The 26117-nt window shown below is 39.2% G+C and overlaps 1 protein-coding gene across 1 annotated transcript in view; it reads right to left on the bottom strand.

Moving 5' to 3' along the window:
• Window positions 1–26117, bottom strand: part of fras1 (Fraser extracellular matrix complex subunit 1) — a 198245-nt gene that overhangs the window by 45136 nt on the left and 126992 nt on the right. Inside the window, exons 25-32 of the mRNA XM_019272470.2 lie at window positions 25674–25814; window positions 23136–23436; window positions 19313–19397; window positions 13119–13442; window positions 5439–5598; window positions 4732–4910; window positions 1472–1588; window positions 724–838 (exon numbers count right to left, since the gene is read on the bottom strand). Coding sequence (XP_019128015.2) covers window positions 724–838; window positions 1472–1588; window positions 4732–4910; window positions 5439–5598; window positions 13119–13442; window positions 19313–19397; window positions 23136–23436; window positions 25674–25814 — 1422 coding nt within the window. The remainder of the gene's footprint in view (window positions 1–723; window positions 839–1471; window positions 1589–4731; window positions 4911–5438; window positions 5599–13118; window positions 13443–19312; window positions 19398–23135; window positions 23437–25673; window positions 25815–26117) is intronic.

The raw sequence follows: 26117 nt of genomic DNA, 5'->3' as shown, positions 1-26117 counted from the left end.
CTGGCAGGACAAATGCCAGAGTTATAACAGATGTAAGAGAAACTGGATAGCAAGGTTCAAATCTAATTTCAGAAAATAAAATGTTCATGACAAATGCTGCTGTTTAATCTGAACCTGTCCTCCTCCTCATTGGCTCTGTTCAAAATGATTTCCACACCAATTTATCAGTCCATTAGTTGATGATTATGACCCATTGTAAATCGTTTTTCCCTTTCATTAGATGGAAGGCTGAAAATGATACACCAGTCTGTCAGATGGGCCAGCGCTGAAATTAATGACTCCAGTTCTGAATGCCACATTAAATTGAGCAAAAAGGAAATCAACACTCATTCTCGTAAAAGTCCAGACTGAAAGACAGTAATTAAACCACTTTGAAGAGTGGCACTAACTGAAGCAGGTTTATGAACAAGATGCTGTCATATTCCCAGCTAGGAAAAATCTAAGGTAAGGCATTAAGTTTTATTGAATTACTCATAGAATTTAAAAACATAATTTTCTTTTTATTCGTCCAGAACAAACATCACACTGCCTTGCTCGTGGGCACCTAAGCTACTCAATCCTCATTAATTATTACTTAACACAAGAACTTCTCCAACTCTGCTTCAGTCGAGAATCAAACACAAGCTCACTCACTGTATCTAATTATAATTTTTATCTCTTCCACACATGTGGGCAAAGCTCAGTATGTGTGTGTGTGTGTGTGTGTGTGTGTGTGTGTGTGACCTTGTCCTGGTGGTAGGGCTTTGGTGATGTTGTAGATGAGCTTCTCACTGGGAGTCTCAGAGTCAATGAAGGACATAGCTGAAGGCGTTATTTCTGTCACCCGATCCTCCAGAGCCTGCACACAAATGCGGAGGTGAGAACAGAGGTAAATCAACAGCTATTCCACCTCTGATACACCCCATGTGATTTGAACTACATGAACAAACAAATAGAAAAACAAAACACACAATCAGTGGTTCATCTGCTCCACACAGCAATCCCAACTGTTTCAGGGTTCCATTTTTGGAAAGAAAACATTTTCTAAGGCATTTCCAGGAAAACATGACTCACACATAGACTTCAGACATAAACTTCTTACTTAAAAAAAAAAAATAGATGCAAGCTAATGGTATCATTGAAGCTAAAGGATTATGACATACAGCAAATGAGGTCAAACTACTGTAGCACACAAGGATTTCCTGTTTGGAGAACTGATCAATTACTTTTTGAGTTTATGCAGTATCAGTGACAGGTGACAAGAAGTGTTTGGATTCTGAATGTTTGATTAGAGGAGCTCTGAAAACGTGATTCAGCTTCTGTATGTGGTTACAATATATTCCTATTATGTACTACTGTATATATATATTTGTCCTACCTTGTTGGCCATTCTTAAGCTTTATTAGACTTTGACTACTGTGCTTGGTATTTGACAAATTGGAACATTTATTTCTTCATCTTTCATTATAATTATTATTTTTTTATCCCTCACCGTGATCTGTAGGTCACAGTCAGGGGCCAGCTGGGGAAAACCTGGGATCTGAGGCAGGACTCCGATTGTGAAGGTCTGGGTATCACTCTGTATGAGTGGGGCTACCTCTGTGGAAACCTGCAGACATATAGACACACATAACTTTATATTAATAACAGAAACCCCAATACATTTCACCTCTTTTGATCCCCACACAGATAATTTACCCATATGCATCCAAAGCCTGCTAAAATGTACTTGGTCAATACTGAAAACAGACAATTGGAAAAACTAGAATGCTTATGACATAAATGATAAAGAAAATCACAAAATAATATTTTCTGTTGCCTCCAGATTCTACATTCATATGCAAAGAGTTGCACTACTACAGTCTTTTGTATCAACTTTTATATCAAACTGTGTTACCGGTGCTCCATTTCTCTTACCCAAGCTCTCCACCATATGTAGCTTTAACTTGTTCTGTCCCTAGATATACATAAGCAACAGCAGCGGCTTCAGTCGTTCATTCCAAAAGCTCATTTTTGTCACCACTTATTCTGCGGCTGCTGCTTGTTCCTGTCACATAAGTGGCATTTGGGGGTTGGAAAGTTCAGGAACTCGTAGTCAGCTCTGTCAGTCAGAAGTAATGGAACACCAGCGTGAAGCTTGGAGTCAGCATCACCAATATCACGTAATGTGTTACCACGAGAGTGTTGAGTCAGCAGGATTTATTAAAGATGGTGTAGAAGAACTAAATGATTGATTATTCAGTTTGTTTCATTCGACATACATGTTCAATCATTTTAAAGACAATAAATCTTACATTACAACACCATGAGCAAGAAGTTATGTTATGTATGTTATGGAAAAATACACCAGTTTTATCAACAAATTAAAATCATACAGTGACAAATCAAGAGACAGTTACCAATTCTGCAGCTCTCCAGAGCTTTATAGCCCTTTTTAGCTCCTTGTTTTGGTTTAGCAGCACCTGTACTGAACAGTTTAGTTTTACATCAGCCACATCTCCAGCAGCACCAGGCAAGCGAGCTCTGACAAACCCATTGTACACTACCTGCTCTGCATCAAACAGACTAAATTAAAGACTAGCTGGTGAAGAAAGTGGAGCCAAATGTTTTTCTCTGATATTAATGGAGGCCAAACACATTCATTAGGTGGACACAAACACTCTAAATAATTGATAATGTTACTCTGTGTGGGCTAGATGTGTAAAAAAAGGCAACCTTTTGCTAAAACATGAGCAATAAGAAATTTAGAAGGAGATGCTTCAGTGCTGTGTGTTTTGTCAGCTTGTTGTGGAGTTCTTCTGCCTAGTGTTTACACTATAATAAAACAGTTTTAAGGGTGAGTTATGCACAACCATGTCATAGTTTTGGTCAGTAAATCTACAAATTAGAATTACATGCATGATAATATCCACAGATTTCACATAGCACAGTGGTTGTACGGAAAGAATTGGACCTAAATATAAAGCATAGATTTTTGGGTGATACATCTATAGGGGAATAAACAAATGCAGTTCTGCTCATTATTTAAGTTAATTACTATTTCTTTTTTAATTTATAACTATTTTATGAACACAGTAATCATCAGGCTCTGGTTGCAATGCTACACGATGAGTTTATCTGCAGCTTAGCTTTTTCGTCTTCCCCTTGAATGTTACCATCCTTCCCTCATTCGACCATAAAAAACAAGGTAGTAATCTATAAACCTTTTAATCAACAGGATACATTTATAGCACTAGTGCCTGGTTTTTTGGACAAGTTGGATAAGTTCAGTATTCTTGAGTCACACTATAGAAACAAGTCAAGTGTAAGAAAAATACTTTGAAAAAGACAAAATCGCATGAGCTCCAAATCACCATCTTTAATTTGCACTTCACATCTAAAAATGTACTCCAAGTTGCAGAAACACAGTCAAATTTAAAAGAAATCTGTTCTCACAAGGTGCTGCACACTTAGGTAAAAAACAACGGAGGACAATAATACCACCCTGACAAGCGTTAAGTTAAATCGTCACTGATAAACGGCACAAATGCTCACAGCGATTCAGTTTGTGACGGGTTTCGCTTTTCCTCGCCTCTGCTTTGCCACTTCCCGTCAAAATGAGACACTCGAGAATTAATTTTGAATTCAGCACTGTGTAATTGAAAAGCGTTTGCCCTGATGGATGGAGCCAAAGTGTAGGGGGCAGGACGGAGGGGGAGAGATGATTAGATATAGCTACAAGATTTTGGCTGCCTCTCTTGTTTTTCTAATGGCGTCGGGGTGAAGCAGAGACTGGCATCAAAGTGCTCTAACTGCTGCATGATGAATGCTGCATCTGTTTTACTGGGATTGTCCTGGATTTGGAGCCAATTTGTGCATAAATTGGTGCCATTAGTGCTAATCAAGATAAGTCGCTATGGGTTGATTTTGAGTGCCAACGAGTAACACAGGAAGTGCCAAGGTTTGAAGTGAAGGAGAATAAAATTCACAGTGTACACACTTAAGGAAGAGATGGGAAGGAGATAAATCAGCAAGGACAAAAAAAGGAGACACATGCCAAAATGATGTCTGCACTAATACATAATTACTGTTAAGTGGTTGGTGATTAAGCTGTGGAACACAGTAGAGGCAGATAGAGGTGAAAAAGAGAGAGACAGAGATGTATAAGAAGAAGAGGAAGGGGAAATAAATAAATCAAGCCAAGGGGAGAGAGCTAAACACAAGGGAACATGGGAACATGAGTAAGAGTGTGAAGTTCAAAGAACACTCCAGAGAGGAGGACAATGACATGCGTCTCTGTAACCATCTCCTCCCTTAATCCGTCCCCTGAAGTATCCTCATCTCAAAGTGTCTTTTTAAAAATGATTTGTACATACAGTATCAGTACTACACGCTCAGCAGTAAGTAAAAGAACAACCTTGCTGTGTGTTTGTCCTGTCAGCATATTCCTCTCCTTAACTACTTCATGTAATGATACTATTTATCTGGCATGCTAAGGATAATGCAAGTAAATGAGCAAACTTACAGTAAACCCTTTGTGTTGATGCTTTGTTTTAAATCTTCTTTACATAATGATATCCTCAGTGTTCATTGTTGTAGTGCTTCTTCTCTCTGTTTCACTGAGATCAACTCTTCAGTTTTTACTGGACAATTATTATAGTTATGCATTGAAAAGGTCAGAAATATTGAAATCTAAAAGTATGCTTTGTGTCACATGTGTTACCTGTGTAAAAGTGCTAGTGTAGACACGTTTGGGTATAAATGAGCACCGACCTGGAACTGGAAGGAGTCGCTGTTGGTCCCTCTGCCAAAGTGGCGGTACCAGACGGTGCCGTCGTTGACGTCCTGCTGAGTGAAGGAAGTCGTGGAGGTGAAGCCTCTGTCGTCAGTCAGTGAGGGGCGCCAGCCTTCTGTCGGGCCATCAGCTGGCATGGACACAAGCACCACCTCACCTGGATAGAGAAGGTGGAGGTGATTAACTGTTCCTCTCAGTTATTACATATCACACAATGACTATAATGACTGGAAATCCCCAAATCATATCACACCAGAATTAGGGGCAAAAGTGCTGTGATTATCCCGCCAAAATAAAAGGTTTAGACGTAAGATAAAAAAAATGGTTGTGACAAGATATAAGCCCTGTGGTGGATGAGTTTAGATGCAGATCTTAAAATAGTTGTGTTTAGGTTAAGATTAGACACGGGCGTGTTTGTTTGATTTACTTCGGGCTATGGTAAGATGAAATGGGCAATATCATGGCCCATGAGCGTGGCAGGATCTGCAAGAGTGAGCTTCTGTCACAACCCCACCCATTCATTAGTGATTTTGGTTCAAGTCTGTCTCTTATAGACTTATTTTCATGTTGATCAATATTGTTTGTGCTGCCAAAATAAAGCCACTTGAGGAGTATGTGAAGTATTAAAGAGCCTGTTCTGAAGAGACTATCCTGATCTGACATTACATGTGAGTAAGTGTTGTACCATATTTAGGTTGTCCATCTGAGGCATGGATGGTGTAGATAATGTCATCAGAGCTGACACCTTTGTAGTCCCCCAGCAGGTGTTTTTTATCCAGTCGCACCATGCCTCCTTCTTTTACCCAGGTCATCAGCACAGATGGCATGTGAGGAGAGTCAGCAGCCTGAAAAATAAAATGGACACACATATGGATTTTAACCCTTGCATCATTTAACCACATCTATGAGATCTCTTGTTGTTTGTGTGTCTGCTTTGGTATGAGTGCCAATTACTGGGATGTTTTGCTGCACTATTTCTTCCATTTGTTCACCTGTCAGCGCTCACGCCAACCATCAGGTTGTTTTTCTCTTCAAACCTATATTCCCATACAATACCCCATCTGTCAATATATATCCTTTAGAGCCATTACCACAGCCTTTGATCCACTGTAGGACTACAAAAAACATCCTCCAATTGTGTCATTTGCCTTTTGTAACTACCATCTGTCTGTGAATTTTACCAGAACACTGTGGGACTGACAAGATGGTTTGTTCCAGTCCAATCCAATCAACCTGGAAAAATATAAAATATCACCTCTGGTTTGCCAGGTATTTAGATTAAATATAAAAGGATTCATAAACTGAAAATTAGCGTGAATAACACATAGATACAGTAGCATAAGCAAATACTTATTTCAAACAAGGTAAACTGAGTATTATCTTGAGTATTACCCCATGTAAAAATCTTTGGGGTGTAAACACTGAAGAAAAATAGAAGCAGGCTCTGTTGTTTGTTCCTCAGGTGTAGCCTGATCCCACTTTCACTTTGCGTTGTCACAGTTTGTGTAGCTTGTTTTTTCCACATCTGTTCTAACTTTGTGCGTCCCGGGAGTCTTTGGTAAAGCTTTGTCAATCAGCAGCAGTGTCATGTGAGTGCTAATCCCACATTCTGCTCCAACAATCAGAAGTATCACAAAATAATCAATCTGTGCTTTCTCCTTCTAAGAAATGCCAGCGCATGTTTGAAATCGGACTGTGATGCTGTATTGATCCACGACAGAGTAACTCATCATTTGCTGGTCCTGCCTCCAAAGACCAAAGAGCAGGATCAGCTCCAGAGAGCACACAGAGCCAGTGATTGATTCACTGTCGCTCAAGGGCATTTCAGCACAGAAGATACCTGCTGTCAGGGAGGTTTTGAATCTAGACCTCTGACTCACCGTGTCACATTGCTGCCTAAATAAAACCTGCATGAAATGCTTCTTGGGCATCTATAAAAAACAACCCATTTACTCAAAAGCTCCATATTTCCATTCTGGATCAAGTTAAATGATCTAAGGTCATCTAGCTGTCAAAAACAGTTTTTATAAAAACTGTTCATGTTGACAGATATTGCCTGGGCAACTCGACAGTAAGAAAATCAATAAAAAACAATGATATTCCTATTTTACCAACACAGCTTATACGGCCTGAAAACAAGTCATCATTAACTCACAGGTCATTGTACATAATTCTGCACTAGATTCTTTTTCACAAAAGTATACTCCAAGGAATAAATGTTATAGAGCTTTTCCACAACAGGAACTTCATAGGTTCTATTTCTGTTTCCATTGTTCATCCTCCAATTTTGGGCAGAGTTCCTGGACCTATATTTCAGCACTCCTCAAGAGGTGGTGGTACTGAAAAGTTCTCTTGAGAGGGGCATAGGATAACGTCATTCAAAAACGCCTAATACATCAAAATGTTCAGCAAAAATGGTATTTGAAATAAAGGAACTTTGATACTTCACTTTCTAAAAATTGTTGATGACTGAATGTCAATTGAAGCAGCCAGCATATGATTGAACAGCCACAAAGGAAAAACCATGACCAACTTGTCGCATTTCTGATTGGTCTCATGATGCCACTTAACATTAAATTCCTTGAGCTACAAATTTAGATGCTTTTAGATAAAGCAGATCACTTTAGTTGCCGAGCTGTCCACTGAAATCGCTAACTTTAACTAACAACACTAGCACTGATAACATAATTCGTGCAACACACACAAAGTTTGTGGCACACCTAAACCAAAAGAAATACAGTATATTAACAGCAGCAATAATTACATAAAATATAGCCTTAATGGATACTTTCTAATTAGCCAAACATTTGTAACTGCATTGTAATGGAGTGAAAAGGATAAAAAACGTCTTTATAAAGGATGCCTTAATAAAAAGTAATACTGAAACTTTAGTTGAAGATTCATATCAGGCTGGTCTTTTTAGCTGAACACACACACAGTTGAACTTTACTGCAGAGAGATCATGGTAATGACATAAACACTGTGGCAGTAGGTGGTAATAGATTATGTGTGTGCACAGGTGTGCGAGAATGAGCGCATGTGCATGCGAGGCTGTCTGTGTTTGCAGATAACAACCTGCAGACCATCTGTGAGTCTTCTGCCTGCTGCTCGGCTGATCCAAATCACACTATTTCAGTGTAGCAGGCAAAGAATAGCAGACGAGCAGCGGATTGCCCAGGAAGAGAAAACACATAAGTCAGCATGACAGGCTTTTAACTCCGAGGACCACATCATCCAGGAGATTACCAACCTCTCCTGACGACCAACAAGGTTTCTCAAGGACACTGAGACCTAGAAACAGCACACTCTACAAAATAAAAGAGATCAGAGGAACCTTTTAGGATTTACAAGTTTGCCAATACCCCTGATTTTCAGTGATCTCTTAGCTTTTCTGACTTTGTCCTGCAGCTGCATCCACCTTAAAAATGTCCTAATCAGTCAAATGTAATGATTTGATGACCAAGTGAGATACGAATACAGACAGTCTCATCTCTCTCAGACATGTGCAAAGAATTTGAAATGGTCATTTAAGTTTGTAAATGTGCCTTTTGACCTCTGGGAAAGCAAGAATCTGAATTTGCTCGATGTTACTTTAGATAGATGAGAAGATGAAGGCTTGAGATTTGACTTGAGTGAGCCTAGACCCACAAAAACGAGGACTGACTCGGACTTAACTGCTCTGACTTGAGACTTAAATGTCCTAAACATTGTATTGGACTGAAGATGTGACCATTTCAATGGTGTTAAAGGTGTACAATTGAATGAAAGAAGACTTTGTAGCTTGGCTTTTTGACTTAGATTTTTCCTTAAGGGCTTGATGCTTGACAGATTGCATTCACAACAGATTTTTGGAAATTAGAGCCCCAAGACTCTTTTTTTCTGCCTTTTATTCTCTTCAGTGTGTCTACTGTGTAGAGTTAAATATGGCTAGGAGGTAATGGGTTGTTGAATGGTTGGTATAAGTGAGGGTCATTAGCAGATGCTGCAGAAAATTCTTTTTTCACACCCTAATGCTGCCCAAAATATTATTTTTTTGATATTATTTTTTCCTTAGTCATAGTATTATTGAGTACAGACACGCAAAAGGTGCATAATCAGAGACCTTCAAAGGGCTTTGTGCCAGCAAGTCTGAGATGGACGGTAAATAGAGTTGATGTGGGGCTGAGAGCTTTTGGCTGCAGTCCACAAAAAAAAAAAGAAGAAAAATAAATGACTTTGCTGAAATGGAGTCATCGTCATCCATAAAACATCGGTTAGCTGCTGGCTGTGATGGTCATGTTGTTGTAATGACAATGACATTGTCATCTCTCATATTTTCATAATTCCACTGGGGCAAACAGGAGGTGATGGACTTGTCAAACAGAAAGTGCAAAAGAATGGAGACCAAATCCTTATGAGCAACAAATTCTAAATTCATCCCAATGAAACATGGTGTTTATAATAACAGAGCATGTGGCAAAAGTAAACATACTGGCTGTGTGACATGGGGTGCCAGCTTCAACAGAAACAAATCAGAGCAATCTAAAATGTAATAACAGACTTGGAATGTGGCATATTGCTTGAAAAGTAACAAAACAAAGCTTTAACAATGATGACAAGTGCCCAGCAGGAGAAGGGCTTAACTCAAAGTGCTCAGCCTTCCAACACAGTTTGAGTTCAACAACTGATCAGAATATCAGAATATTTAAGTTCCTTCCATTTTGTCCAGGGAACAGAAGAACCCAGGGTATTTTCAGAGGCTGAATGTGTTCTCCAAGACAGTAATTGAAAGTTAAGTGTCCTGCTTCCCATTCAGCTGAACTCCAGCTCATCTTAGGGCTCAGGCTCAGTGGAGAGAAAGTCCTTCCATCACAGGGTCATTACTGGCCTGATTAGTCTCATGCTTTAGAACTCAGTAATCCAACTTTCAGGGGACCATTGTCCCCAGCACAGTCTAGCCTCGACAACCACTGCTGCAGCATTGATGGTGGACTTGGGAGGACAAAGAGTCAGTTTAGTTTTCACGCTCTGAAAACTAAGAATTCGTTGGGCTTAGATTTGTTCAAACCTAGGCAGAGCCAATAATCACTCACCGTATTATTTTTGAGCTTTGTGGACACCGTCAGGGTTCATTCAGTCTTCTTTGAAAGATTCTTTAAGTAGATTTTGGGTTTTATCCCCTTTGATTTTTCCTTCTTTTCACTGATTCTTCCCTTGCACTGCTCTCTTGCATGCCACAAATCACAGTTTTGCTTTCAGCTTACTCTGATGTCTCAATAGTCTCTCAATAATAGCTTCCTCAGCAGGATGCCTGCATCGCTACAGCTACAGTAGACAACTTGGCACGTTGGCAACTCCAGCAGTTTGAAGTTTGAACTTCAATTTGAAGTTGAATATCCAGGAATTCTCTGACATTCTTCATGTTCAACAAACTCAGCTGCTCTGTGATGCAATATATATGGTAATTTTGGCAAATAAAGCTCCGTCTTCAGTAGGCAGAGATCTGTCTTGCTAATTTTTAGAAGGTTTTCAGTGTGCCACTTCCTGTTTCCTGGCAGAAGACAATATCACTGCAGTAAGTGGAACTCTCTCCATACATTTCCTCACTGAACTATGCTGTTTTATCTGTGTGGATCAAGCAAAAGCCAAAAGGGATGAAGTGGGGACACTGGTGCAGATGGGATCCGTCCGAAAGCCTCTGACATAAATCAGGGGCATTTTCTCAGCTTTCCATCATGCTGTCCATCCTGCTCTGTCTAATGCACCACAGAATGCAGCATCAGGACATTTTACAGTAAATGGATACTGGTATGTGTGTGTGGGATGTTATTGATTTACAAAGGGGGAAAAAGCAGAGGAGTTGAGCCTGAAGCGCACCATCTGCATACTGCCAGACAAATAGAGCTGCCCTCCAAATCCAAACTGAAGTGAATGTAGTAAGTGTGTGAGCAGAAAACATATCGCTGAAAAAGTCTCTCTGGTATTTGTGGTATTACCTGGTGCACAATAAGGTGGGATGATGTTTCATATCGTTTGCAGGTTTATTTGTCCATTATATTAAATACAAACCCAAGTGAAGTTACTGCTTCTGACTGTCAAAAAAGAAAGCAGGAGAATACATGTTCCTGTGTCTGCATGTTTGTCTTTCTGTTCACTTTAGACGTCAAACTGACACGTGTCACATGACTCATTCAGTTACGAGAATAAAGACTTGATAAATGACTCAGACTTAAAGGACCAATGTGTAGAACAGAAAACAATGGATATTTTTTTTTAGAAAACATGCTCATATTTTGGGAATTGAGACTCAGATCAATATTTATGCATTTGAATCTTGTATAATAAAGCAATATTTATTTAAATGTCATTAAAATGCACCGAAGGGACCTGGTCTAAACTTGTGTATAAACACTACAAAAACAATTATTATTATATTGTTTGTATTTAAATTTTAAACTTGATTGTAATCTGTAAGTCTTGAGACCTAGAAGCTTCGCTATGTTTTATAACATTTTTAGAGGATTTATTTGCAATAAGGTATCTAGTACAATGCTGATGCCACGTGGAAGAGTTTCTTAGTATATTCATGTGACTATGTAAAATTTTGTGTATGTGTGTGCCAACAGTGGAGCTGTAGATCACATGTGTGTGTAGACAGTGGGAGATTGACAGAGTCAGCATCAGTGCTGAAGTCAAGACCCTCAAGTCCAGACTTGTCAAGTCTCATTGACACACAGTATTATCTAAACCATAAAATTATTTTTAGCCTTAGTTTTAACCCACAATCAGAAGAAATCTAAAACTTGTTCACACAAAGTCTAAAGTGCACACACACACACACACACACACACACTAGACATCCCCCTCCGCATCATAGCCACTGCCCTTGTTGTCAGATAACTGCGTTATCATCTTCACCAGAAGTGATGACAGAGGAGGGATAATGGCTGCCATTTCTAAAGCCTGACCTGCTCTTTCTGTAACAGTGTTTAAATATGTGAGGATCAGTCTGTGCCTACAGCAAACTATTTTTAGGGATAAAGTCAACAGAGCACACTCCGTGGACAGGTCAAGTACAATCAGAGTGATGGATGATTAAATTGAGGCAATGAAAGGAATTTAAAGGATTAAAGTGGATGTTTGAGCAGCGTTATTCCAGAAATTCAGAATATTGTAACTGAACTGTGTTTCAAACTAAAAACAATACGAATATTTGTATACACTGTTTATGCTTAAATAATTCTTTTGAAAATCAAATTTTTGGTCAGAAGAAACAGAAATGCAGTAACCCTGTATCTCATCACTTTGATCTTGGAAATGTATTCACTAAGCATCTTTCTGTTCCTGACTACTGAACTTTGAACTTCAGGAAAAAAGAAGAAAACAAAAATCAGTGTCTGAGCTTATTTAAATAAATGACACATGCATAAGGCTTGGCATTTATTCCATTTTAAACCGATTAAAACTAAGTATTTTCACTTGGATTTAATGCTTCTGCACATAAAAGTGCTTCATGTTGCCAGAGGACAAACTCAGAATATGTTCAACTCTGCAAACTCAAAAAGGCATGAAAATGTAAAAGGAATTCTCTTTATACTGCTGAATTGTCCATCATAATAAATTATGATTCTTGCCTGCATGCATTGCCTTATGCATACCACTACATGCTATATATCCTTTGTACAGAGTACAATGGATATATAGCATCTAACAGATGTTGCTTTGAGTCATTTCTGTGTGGATTTGTTAGCAGATGCACTTATCATAGTCTTATAGTCTCACCACGTTCTTTGTGAACTTCTGCACTTTGTCTCAGTCCTCAAGATGATCTGCTTGGGAAAAAAATCAATTGCTCACGTTCTGAAAACTATACTTGGTGAAATAATGCTTGAGTTTTAAAGTGCAACACACTAATCTGGTTGTGTAACATACACGGGAGAACTTTATCAAGTATTAAGAAGGACTGATGCAGGTCTTTTATCTCTGCATTGATGTTTGAACTGGGAGTGGGGAGCAGGACGTCTGTAAATTGAACACCAGAGAGCCTTTAAATCAAGTCTCCTTGACTTAAAGAGTATCTGTTGTTTGCTTTCACCTTTGCGGCACCTGGTTGCGCGTCGAGTGAACGCCTTGGTTGTAGCCATTGTTTAAGTTTTTAACCAGCAATGCACTAGGTCTCCTATATAAGAGAAAATGTAAAATCTCCTATCTAGAAAGTAGTTGGTTATCAGACCCTAGACTTGCAGGTTAGATGTAGGATCAGTGGATGAATACAGACTTCTACAGCTGCTAATTTGGGGATTTTGAAAGCATAAATTGATTACGTAAATATCAAAGTCATCCCTGAGCCATTAATCTCCCATCCTTCCCCCTCTGTCCACCCTACCTTCTGATTGATGTGGACTTGGAGAAGAACGTTCTTGTAGCTGTGGCCGTCGTTGATCTGCAGCACCACCCCATCCTCCGTGCCCTCCGAGCCGTCGTGAATGTACTGGATCTGTTCCCGTGACAGCTCCTCCAGCTTAAATCGGCTGAGTGCCCTGTCACTGTGGAGACGGGTCAGTCGGCCATGTCGGGGTGGTTCAAGGATCATGACCAGGACATCGGCAGGGTTGTCAGGGTCATCGACCTGCAAGACCAACTTGGTGATGGTTGCCAAGGCTCCACGGCCCTCCACGGGTAAAGGAGCGAGAGTGACAATCCTTGGAGGCTAGAAAAAGGAAGACAGGCTGAGAGTAAAAACATGCTTTATAATCTGTCTAGTATAACGGACAGAGACAGACAGGCAGACAGATCCTTGCAACACCTTGTTTTTGGGAAAAGGGCAAAGTTTCAGCACTGAGAACATTTTTTTAACTTTTAAAAGCACAGCAAGACATATGCGGCAATTTCTCCCAAATACTGCCTACAGTAACTGTGTGATGATGAATTTTCTCCCAGAGGGTCAGGGTGTTGAGGCTGTGGTGTCCTGCAGCTGAGGGAAGAAGATGATGAAGGTTGCGGGGCACCTCATTAAGCTGCACTCAGCCATACCTGAAGCCTCACAGTGGTGGAAGAAAAGCTTTATTTCGCTAACAAAGTCATTTTAGGTCCACCGGTGAGTATGGGAGACCTCCTATTGTGAGAGAGGGTATGATTTTATCCGGACTGCCTCTGTCTGTGTTTGTACCTCTATGCTTGTGTAAAAACGACTGATTATTGCATAGTGTTGATATTTTCTGGAAAGTAACACTAACACTTCAACTATATGTAGCATTTAGCCTCATTTAGCTCACTGATTATTACACCAAGTCGAATTCCCTGTAAGTGCAAACCTACTTGGCAGTAAACGTGATTCTGATTCTGATTGTTTTTAGTCTCCAAATATACAGGTAGAGTCTGAGGGCTGCAGCAAAAGGCAGGCATACAAAGTCAGGAGTTGATAAAGACCAAAGTAGAGCTAAAAAGAAAATGAATATTGGACTTGAACAGAAACCATATGAATGAAAATGTTGCTGTGTTTATGTGGTATGCGAAAAAGGTAACTCTTTACAAGTTAATTATATTAATTGCCAATAGTTGTGTTTCTCTGAGCTTGTCTTTCTGCCCACTATGCAAAGTGTACTTTTGTGTTCTTTCATGCTTTTTGGGACATCAAAATAAAACATTTTTCACATTGTCCACTATATTCTGAGCTCAGAGTTCATTTTAGAAATTGCCAATGAAAGATTTGCATGTGCCTACAACTGCATTTGCATCTTCTCTGTGTGTCTGTGTTTTAATATCTAACACAGAAAAGAACAAATATAAACAAAAATTGAAGGCTTAAAGGGCAAAGAAAACCAAAACTGATGCAGTTCATTTTATTCAACTCCTCAGCAGTGCGGCCTGGCTGTGATGAAGGTGCAGGTAGAGATGCAGGGCTGTCCCTGCATAGATGCCACTCTACCATGGTCCTAAATCAAACTAGTTGTCAGACAGGTTGCTCTGAGCCACGCAAGGCTCAGGTCCAATCCGTTTCCCAGAATGGCTGTTGGCTGAGCTCCAGCCTTTTTCCATTAAAGCAGCAGCTTAAGCAAACGTATGAAACAAGCTGGCGCCACAGAGAAAAATGACTTGTGAAAAGTGACACACATACACTTCTGCGTGTCTTCAAGCCAAAGTGACCTCTGGCGGAGATTTCTAGACACAGGGTTGAAACCAAAGCTTAAAAAACATAGGAGATGTCTTGTTATCCACAGCTTTGCCCTACGTGTTTGGTTGGCGGGCGTTTGGAGGCCAATTTGTAGACATCAGACAGGCGACTCCAACAGACAAGCAACTGGGCTCTGGGGAGCCCACCTAAATCTTGTGTCGTCACTTCAGCGTTTCGCAGGAGGAAAACAAAAGGTTTTGGGTGTATCGGTGGGGGCTAAAAGTATCTGTTTTTGCTACTTTTAAATCGTGCTAAGACATGTTCGCTCACTAAACGAGACCAGCAAAATCTCTCCCCTGAGGCAGGCGAAAACAAACACAAACACAGGCGCACTCGGGTGGGAGGGCTAACCTTTTCAGGTGAGGTTCAAATTTGGGAGAGAGTTGTCATCACCTACTGTATGGGGCCCTTGGGGCTTGGCAGCACTCCAAGAAGATGGAAAAGGGTTTTTGGGCTGCCTCTTGGGGTTTTTTTCATTCGCTCTTTATTTGTTTCTGTTTTCCCTGCAGTGTTCGTACAGTGCTAGATGGTATTCAGAGGCATGACGAGCAGAGGCGAAGCGTTTACCAAGTCGATTTCATCCCCCAGTCTCTAGACGCTTGTAAACAATGCTGCAGTTCTCCCCTCCCATTTTGGTGCCAAGCTGTCTCAATGCTGAGGAAGACAGTGGATGTACTGTTGTACCTGGACAAAAACAGTGTATTGAAGTATAATTGCAGCCATTACACTGTGTACTCCTATTTTCAATAATAATAAGCATTCTGAACTTCATCAACAAAAAAAATCTAGAATATGTCTTGGTGTTGGTTGACAGTTAAGGGCAATGCAGAAAAGAAATGGTAGTGCCAAAGATATCACTACAGTGAAAAGCCTCAGAAACTAAAAGACTGACACTTAAAGATGAATATGTAGACTACAAAAAGCCCTGTATGCTTTGTACCTGAGACCACCTCTTTATTAAATGCCATTAGCAGATACCATAGTCTAAGAAACCCTTTTAAAAAAGCAGCCACTTCTGTTTCAGAACAGGGACAGGCTATCTGTAACTCAGACCTTTCATTCCTTAAACTATTATAATCTGAAGCTGATGGAGATTTCAATCAGCAGTTTCTCCTTTATAGCCTTAACATACAGGGGGTGGTTTCATAAGCACAAAAGGTCCTTTTCTGCATGCCACAATATCTACAGTCAACCTGTTTAACAATGGATTTTGCATTTGGGGCCAATATACAAGATCAATGTCTGGTTTGGTCTGTGCTGTGGTTTGAATATGTTGAGTGGTGTCTTTCCAAGCAATTCTGACATTTTCTGAAGACTTTCCACAACACAAATGTACAAATATAGAAAGATCTATTTTTTCAACAAAGAAGCAAAGTGAATTTCTGGGAATCTTTCTCTATAACACTGCAAACAACAAGAAGTTACATCACTATTTGTGATGCTCTTTGATGTAGTCTCGGGTGATTGCTACCCGAGACTGTGGCTGTGTATCTATCTTTGTGGCTGTTTAAAGTTGAAGGACTGACCAAGAGCATAGTGGTTTAATATTTGTTTTCAAGGGCAATTTGTTCACCTAATCTACCACCACAAATACCTTACTATGTAGTTTTGCACAATATTACCACAATATTATCATGCTACTGCTGACTTTGCTCCTAAGAGAGTAAAGGGCATTATTCACCAGAGAAAACTAAAAATAAGTTATTTAAGCTATTAAACAAATAACAAATCCAGCTTTTTTTCTGGTGAGGACAGCCAAGGAGAAATACAAAAGTTAGTTATCTGACTAAACAAATAGTACTATAGGACAATTTGTCGTTGCACTTGTTAAAGATAACCCAAAACTAACTGATCCTATCATCCATGAGGAAGGCCACAGGCTGCAAGAGTCAGGAGACGTTGGCTTTATAGGACTGGACGGATCGTGAGTGGTTGATGAAAGCTGGCACCATACATGCCACCTGCCTCCAAGATCAGCCAATAGCAAAACTCAAATGCAATAGCTGAGTCTGAGTTGTTTTGGAGGGAGGTCGCTCAGCATATTTATAGCTAGAAATGTAGAATTCAAATACTTTCCACTGAACTAAAATATCTGGATCTGAATCTATCAACAACACAACTAAACAAACAGAAGGTATATACATACACATACATTGGTTTTCATCTGGAAAAAGTAGTTTGATGATTTAGTTCTACTTTACTGCAAATCAATTGCTGTATTATTTATTAATAAAAACAGAAAACTGGACAAAAATGGCCAAGGCGCTGTGGGTCAAAACATAGTCACGGTCAAGGTTGAGATATGTGGATTAATTACTGTTCTTTCCTTATCAGCTGCTTCGATTAATATTGTCTGAGAAAACTGAGCTTGAGAGATGGTGTAATTGAGCAGTCTCCCCAAACAGACCCAAATGCTGCAGCTCCACTCATCTCGTCATCTTTAAGCAGCATTCTGTGCTCTGAGAACTAATTTACTCAGCGACCGCTCAAATTTATGAACGCAGTCACGTATTCTAATGAAATGGGTTTTGTCACCACAGAGACCTTGAAAAGTCTGTTTGAAATGTTGGGTAAACACTAACAAGTGTGTGGCACAGAAAAAACTATTCTCTCAGTTATATACATACATTACATCGTATTTAAAAGTTCCGGTGTGTAAGATTTGGGTGTCTTTGTTTACTGAAAGAAATTGATTGGGCATGACAGATTAGTGTATAATCACCTAAAAATAAGAATCTATGTGTTTTCACTACTTTACAATGGTCCTCTTCCACTGAGCCTGTCATTGTGGACAAGCTATACACCGGCTCTAGATAGATAAGTGAGGTGACTACACTGATGCATACCACTAAATCCTACAGACTGGTCCGTTAATGACAAATATGGATGATTTTCTTTTTTCTAATAAAAGACAAATGAAACATTTTTCACTCAGTTCATCACGCCTACGTACTTTAATTGGTTACGTTTCCAGTTCTGCTATTCTTTATCAACCACCTGTCACTTTGTCCCCTTAGTTATGCAGTCACACACACCCGCACACACAGCACTTTTACACAGCTGTCACACTAACCCATCAGCAAATCTCAGCAAGAGAGCCTTTAATCCCTCGTTCCTTATTATTTTTTCCATATTTGTGCCAAAATCAGAGGTCAGCTCAGCACCAATCACAGCCCGCTGTCAGTCTGATATCAGCCCCGACATCACTCTGAGCAGATCATCCTCAATACAGTCAGAGGAATTCAGATCAGCGAGAAAGATGCAGCAAAGTTACGTTTAGTGCATGTTTTTGTTGTTTGTCACATATCTGACCAAGGCACACCACAAAGTGCAGAAACAGAAAAAAGAGCTTTCAGTGCTATCATTGCACAGAACCATGACAAGTGGCAATGACAGTAACCAATAACACATCTATCTCTCTCCCCTCCCTCTTTCCCACACATACACAACTCAAGATCCAGGGTACACGATAGAAGCTTCTGTAGCTCTCTCTTGGTCTGTGCATGACCACACCACCAGCTCTGACTGCAAGATGCAATCAAACTCTGTACTTTAGTGTCCCACTCCTGTGATCCCTCAGGAAAGTTTACCCAGAAAGTTTGGCATTTTGGTGGTAAAATAAAAATAAAGTGCTTAAACAGATGCTTTTCATTGTCAATTTTACATTTCAGGGCTAAAAGAGAAATATTTTAATAGAGCTCTGCCATCACCATGACTGTCAGTAGCCAGATGTTTTGAAGCATGGTTGGAACTGACATAAGAAAACAATGGTTATCCGTTTACTGTGATGAGAAGGAAGCAGGATGGCTCGCTCATTAGCTACTTCCATATGCTATGTAGTTTACTTAATTGGTCATATATCAATTTTAATGTATGCTGGGCCACTCCAAGGTTGTTTCTGGGCCTGATGTGACCCGCCCGCCAGCAAATGGATGGACTGAGTGTACAGAACAAGGCTGCCAGAAACAAAGAAACACCACTTGTCTTCAACTGTTGTCGTGTGCAGCAGCAGCAGTCCATCTCATTCTGGAGGGAGGCTGCTTTTTAAGTGTTATTTCTCTGTTCCTCAACAAGGAAACGAGTATTGACCATGAGTATTGACTTGACATTTTAGACCTTAGTGTACAGACCAAGGCAGTCTAAAATTAGACAGCCTAAATTAAGAAAAAGATGCCTTGGCAGACTTCTTCTCTATTATCTGTAATGTTACAGAATTGACCTACATAGCAAAAAAGAAAAAGAAAAGAAAAGAAAAGAAAAGGCAGCCATTTTTATTTGATATACTATTTGTAGCTAATTCTATGCTGGGAGAATACATGAATGATGCAACCACTTACAGTCTGGGTGCAACTTTATGTGACATTTTTAAGAAAAGGTATGTCAGTGACACTGAGAGAATACATTACCTGCATTGACACAGCTTGAACTTGAATTGTTTCTGGTTGAGAAAACAGCTGGGGGTCAGCGACACGCAAGCTGAACTCACCAGTCCTACAAAGAGAAAGAAAGAAAGACAGAAAGAAAGAAATCAGTTGAAAGCAGATCATTTACAGTAAAAGTTCTAAGTTTGATCTCACTCTCTTTCCTTGACTCACTTTTAATGAACATGACCTAGAAACAGCCCTGGAGGTTTCTGGGATAATGAGTCCTGTGAGGCTAAACTAGTGCGTTAGTCATTAAAGCTAATCACCTGAGTGCTATCTAGAGAGTGGAGGACAGTAACCTCACACACATGCACACACACACACACAAGCCCACCTGCTCACACACACTCTTCATCACTAATATTTCCTCTGACTGTACCGTCTCAGCATCATCAAAGGCAAGGCTTATTACCCATAAATCCCTTGGGCAGGTGCCTGGCCAACTGTGGCTGAAGGACCAAAGGAGTGAGAAGGTTGTTGGTTTAGTGGCGGCTCAAAGGACACAAGTTTTATAAAAGGTACCACAGTGGCAGATTGCAACCCCCTTGTTTCACTTTCTCCTTCCGAGTTTAAGAGAAACTATAGTCGCTGCAAAATACACAAAATGCCCTATGTTTAGCTTTCCATTCTATGTGATTATAGAAACACGACAGTTTAACGGTGGAGAATGACTATATGCACTGTATCATGCATTATATTATTGGATTAGTGTGTATTAAGTGTTGTATTAATTGCATTTCACTTTGGTGTTGCAGCTGGTAAAGGTAGAGCTGATTTCAAAAATGTATATATTGCTGGGTAGCTTGTGTAAATTCTTATTTTAACCTATAATAATATATGATGATTTATTTGTTGATTATATTTTAGATTACTGACCTAAATCTAAAAAAGGTACCTAGTCACTAAAGTTATCAAATAAATGCATTGAGGTACGGCAATATTTTCCTCTGAATTGTAGTGTATGAACTAACAGAAAATGTACATCAGAATTACATACTAAATGTAATTATTACTTTTCAACATTTTCCTGTATCTGTATATCTGTATCTTCTTCAGCCATAGTCTCTATGGCTTTAATATTTGATAACTGTTGGACACCTGAACACGAGAGCAATACAGAGTCTGCGAAAAACTTTCCTCTTTAAAATTCATCTCACACATAACACATTCTTACAGCGCATGATTTCCTGCAGCAAAAGTGAGATTTTTCACAGTTTTACAACATTTATATTGTTTATAATAATTGTGGCCCATTAAAGATGTATCGGACAGCATATTAAAGTAACATAAAAAATACATTTCATGGGAAAAATGCTGTAGTACTTCTAAATCTCATTTTATGGGCAGGTTATAAATGTGATTGGTGTATTTGTTGGATTCATTATAGATGAAATATGGATTTTTATCTTTAAATGCAGCGTTGACACAAAAGTGGAACAGCTTTTGATCTGTGTGCTTGTGTAGTATGTGTGTGTAAATCCTTCTCAATAGTAAAGTATTTCACTTGAGACATGAAAAGCTGTTTGTGGTGTCTTGAAACTTGGCACGGTGAATGAATATACCTTCTTTTGAAAAAATGAAAAAAATGAAATTACTTTAGTTCATCTTTAACAGACCACCAAATTTCAGGATTATATTTTTTGCCATCTCTTTTGTCCATAATGATATGCAGTGTGTGAGTTGGTATACTGGAGAATTTCTTGCTTGGCAGCATTTGGACACAAAATGTTTTCCTCTGTTGGACACAACAACTCTAAAAGGAATCAAATCTGACAGCATTTGTTTGTGGCTCTGTCTGCAGCCATTACCCCCCACTCCAAATCATTTGAAAAATATGGCTATAATATGCAGATTTAAGCCTATTTGAAGATTTGCATTTTACTGTCTCCAATAATCTAATGGCTCAAAACTGGGCAGTGGACCATAGTTTGCTAATTCACTGGCATGCTGCCATTTTAAGGCAGATTGCCTGAGTCAGGATTGACAAATCTATCCAATATGAGTGGCTGAACAGACATTAGGCTCAAACCCAAAATGCCACATATTTGTGGCAGGAAAAGGCCACAGCAGACCAGCTATAGGAAGGAAAACTGGCATCACATTGAGCTTTTAAGAGAATGCATGTATTCCTTCTATACATAGTGATAAGCTCTTTGATCCATGGCACTGAAGATTCACACTGAGGTAATCAAATGCATATGCAAATTTGACCACATTCAGAAGCGTAAATGTAATGCTTCTGCTTCTGTGTAGGTTAATAGAAATGAACTTTCTGACCATGGAGCTGCATAAATCAAATGTTGGCAGGCAGCTTGAATGACAATAAGAGCAGCACAGAATGAAATGTCAGGATAGCCATCGATGGAGAGGAAGGAGACATGTACTGTATATGTATATGTTAAAATAGACATGGCATGTTAATTTGACAATCTGGGAAACTCCTTGCATTGCTTCACACTGTTATATACACAATAAATATGTGAAGAAACATAACAAATGCAGTTGCTTCCATATGGGGAACAAGGGCTCACTGAATGATTTGACGGGTATGAAAATGAGGTGAATCATTTGCAGGCAGTGTCACCTCCCACCTACTGGGAGATCTTCACATTTTGTGGTATGCCCCCTTCATACAGCAAATGTGAGTATGGCACAGGTCTAACGAAGAATGTTCAATCAGTGTTAAACACCTTCATATGAGACAATTGTTTTTAGTTAGTGAGTTATGACACACTTGATTTTACAGTTTATATACCACTGATAAACCACAGAAATACTGACAAAATGACCAAATCGAGTTTCAGGTTCCTGTCTCTCCTTCTCTATCTCGCTTGCCAACAAGAATGCACTGGGTTTTTTTTTGTCGAGTCTCTTCGTCGTGTCTTTTCATGGATTTTATCTCTTGTGTCAGTGTGGGATGCAGTGTTGCACTGACAAATGTAAGTTATTACCTAGCTTACACACAATTAAGTCACCAATTAACCTAATGCTGTCTAAGCCTAACATGCAAACAGAAAACTTCAAACATGATTTGCTGTTAGCTGGCAGTGCTCTATGGTGCCTTCCATCAAAATTTGTATTTTTATTTGGTGAAAGAATGTGTATAAAACTCTCTGAAAGCATACACTTTTATTTAGGTTTTCCTTGTTTTCCACTTTTATTCTGTTTTTCAAGTAGGTGGCACGTGATCCCACAGAGTTTTTTTTCTTTAAAGATCGACTGATTCTTATTAGCTCTGTGATCCATGACAGCCTTTCCTTTACTCTGGATTAAACTGACCAATGGATCATCAACATGTCTGACAAGAATAAGCTTCCTCTGAGGAAAAATCTCCACCTGCACAGTCACTCTCTTGATGCTACATCAAAGCTGCCGTCTGGCTGCCTTATTTCCCACTTTATTTCCTTTGCCTTTGGACATAAGAAATCTGTCTTTCTGCCTGTTGCATTATGGATTTTTCCTGTGTCACTGCTGAATGTCAGTGCAAAATGACAACTCTGAAAGGAAGCCTTCACTCTTTGATTCTGAGGAACTGACACCAAAAACTGACATTTACCATTGAGGTATCAGAAAGCTATTTTATTTATTTATTTATAAATTTTATTTAACTCAAGCTGCTGGGAATATCTGGATGTGTTGCCAGGCTGGCCAGTTATCTAACACCAAACTACTTAAAACTCACTTTGGACACAGAATCTCCCTCAGCGTGTTTTTCATAGTTTCTCAGTGTTTCTGGATGCATCGTCTTCCCTTAAAGCATTATCCTCCCCCCAAATAACACAACTAAACCACATCAGATACAGACCTGGTTTGGTCTTTTTGGTGTCTGAACCGGACCCGGCCAGTTCTCAGATCCTCCCAAGTAAAGGTGTCATCTCTGGCCAGTTCTCGACCTGACATCTCATGGCCTTCCCTTTCTTCTCCCTCCTCCCTTTTGAACAGGTACAGCTGTCCATTACTTGGGCCCTGAACAAGCTGGAAGATCAGCCGCTCAGACGGACTGTCAGGGTCCTTAACCTGCAGTAAGGTTTGGGGCAGTGGTGCAAAACCACCGAGGGGAATCAGCAGGGAACCGTTGATCTGAAGGGCAGGTGGGTGGGTATTTACTAAAGGGGAGAAGGAAGGGGAGAAAGAGAAAGAAAAAGTAAAATGCATGATCTTTAATGCCGTTATCAACGCAAAATCCAGGTGAAAAAGGTTTAAAAACTTTGCCTCTGAGTTGTGTCACACACAACATAACATACGCCCATGAGATAAGTCTGGTACACACAGTCATAACGATGGGTAAAGAAATTATAGGTTCATGTTCATCTTTTGTACACGAGATATTAAGTGTACTTGAAAACTAATAGTTTTAGGGTATGATGTCCAGTTATTTTGATCACAACTGATAATTGTGATAATTTTGTGAAAAGCTCACAATAAATAAATTAAAAAAGAAACTTATCTAATTATCTTCACGCACTGAAAAACATACAGCCTATAATTACCAGAATTAATGCATTCTAATGAATCTTAAAGCCTAAACTTTATCTAATTAAAACTGCAGCTTAGTCATGTAGTGGGTGGTGTAGGGGATGAGAGGAGGTTATGAAATGAAAACAGGAAAGTGGTTGTTTATGCATATGTGTGTGTATGTGTGTGTGTGTGCGTGTGTTTGTGTGTGTGTGGAGGAGAAATGGCTGATGAAATATGAGCAAGACACCTCGGACTTGGCGTGGCATTTTAGAAGTTTGCGTTAATTGGAACTGACTTTTGTTAGGGAACTTTTGAAAGATCAGCTCTTTTGAGAGGCCATGTTGTAATCTCATTATATCTCCTCTAATGATGCCAATAGGCGCTATAAAATATCAGACTTTATGCCATGTAATTAAACTCGCAAATGAGTGTAAGTTTATAAATCAAAGCACTAGTTTCAACTTTTATTCATTGCTGGTAAAAATGAAACAAACAAAACAAACAATTCAAAACAGCAGTTTCTCTCCAGTCTATTTCACTTGATTAACTTGGGGATTAGTTGAAGAAAAAATGAAAATGATCATTATTTCACAAAAATGAAGCATTTATCACTCATAAAGGGCACATGTTAATATATTAGAATTATGCGTTGTCACATTTCATTAATCATTTCAGTCTGCTGCTAAAGGCCTCAAGGCAACTCTTCCTTCCAGCTGACAGCCAATGTTTGAACATATAGGCCTCTAATGACCTGACTCTGCAGACAATGCTCTTTTCAGTGTGCAGAAGAACCAGTTAGTATATTACTAATAAGAAACGTCCAGTGTCAGGCAATTAGTGTTAACAGTTTGACCTATAAACAGCTGAAAACACTGAAGAGCCTTACTTTAACCATACTCATTGAACCATAGAATGAAAATACACTTAACTACTGTCACTATTGTGATCTCCAATTATTGCATCCTTTTAATAACTGTCTTCAGCTCTGACCTGCAAGGGCCTATATTTGATGACATTTTTAAAGTTCACTTTTAATATGTTGAACTTTAACACAAATAAATAACAAACAAAGTAACTATCTGACCGCTGTGTAGCATTATGATGTTGATGATGACGTGTTCATTAAGGAATTAAACTCGAGAGCAGCACACATACTACACTATATGAGCTGCAGCTTTAGATAGACATTAACATTTAACAACTTGGCTCCACACTGTTGCCTTCACCGCTGTATGCCTTGGTTAATCAGTATGTTGCCTGGCAACCCAACACATTTATTTGTTTTTATGTGACTTCTTGGGGTATTATTTATAAATGCTTTCATGATTGAATTTGCATATAATTGTATATGTTGTATATGGTGCAGATGCAAATGATTATTTTATTATTTGATGTTTTATGTGACTTCACATGACTTACAGAGGATGACATTTTATTTTAGTTAAACTAATCTCTAAACCAAGTTGTATTTATTGATCGAACTTCTCTTTGACTTAAAAATGCTCACTGCATGTGAACTGCCACTGACGCAGGCCTGTAACATTGCAAAATCATACTTCAATAAAGAGTTTAATGAAAATTCATTAGTGCAGAAATCCAACAGAGACATCCAAAGAGGAGTATTATTAATATCATAACGCTGAATACTGAACTGTATTAATGTGATTCTTGACCTGGGGCTTTTCAATTAGGTTGTGCCCAGAGGTGGGACGACAGTATTCAGAAACTATACTTGTTCCGTAAGTGAGAGTAGGCAATTTTGAGTAAAAGAAATTGATCACAGCTCTTAACTCTGTCCGCCCTCTATTGATGGTCATTTTCTGCTATGGAGTAATAACCACTATTCACTTTAAACATAAAACACAGACAGACTTCATCCTATTACCGTGGCAGATCCTGGTTTTCTGGTCTGCATAGTATCCATGTCCACAGTCTGGTGTGCAGTATCCTTCCATGAGGTATGTTTGGTCACGACAAGCTTTGCAGCGTCCGACCCCGTCACACAGCACACAGTCGGATGAGCAAGCTAAACAACATGTAGTGAGTAAGAAATATAATGAAAGCTTGAACATGTTTTCTTTATTTTTTCTTTGTGCTTAGTTTTTTTTTTTTTTTACTTTACTTTACTAAACCACACAATGACAATTCATAGTTTCGTTCATATATTTCTACCTCTAGAAAATATTATATTTTTTATGTGTTGGACATAATGTTTCTATAACCATCTCAACAAAAGACACTTTAATGTTTGCTTGCTTTAATTTTAACCCTTTTTTCTCAATTTTAAACTGATAAACTGACCTTGCACAGATACCCGCTTTTGTATTCA

Source organism: Larimichthys crocea, chromosome III (genome assembly GCF_000972845.2).
Source record: "Larimichthys crocea isolate SSNF chromosome III, L_crocea_2.0, whole genome shotgun sequence".
Taxonomy (NCBI): Eukaryota; Metazoa; Chordata; class Actinopteri; family Sciaenidae; genus Larimichthys; species Larimichthys crocea.
Note: the sequence above shows the minus strand (reverse complement) of the source record. Positions and strands in the feature narration are given on the sequence as shown.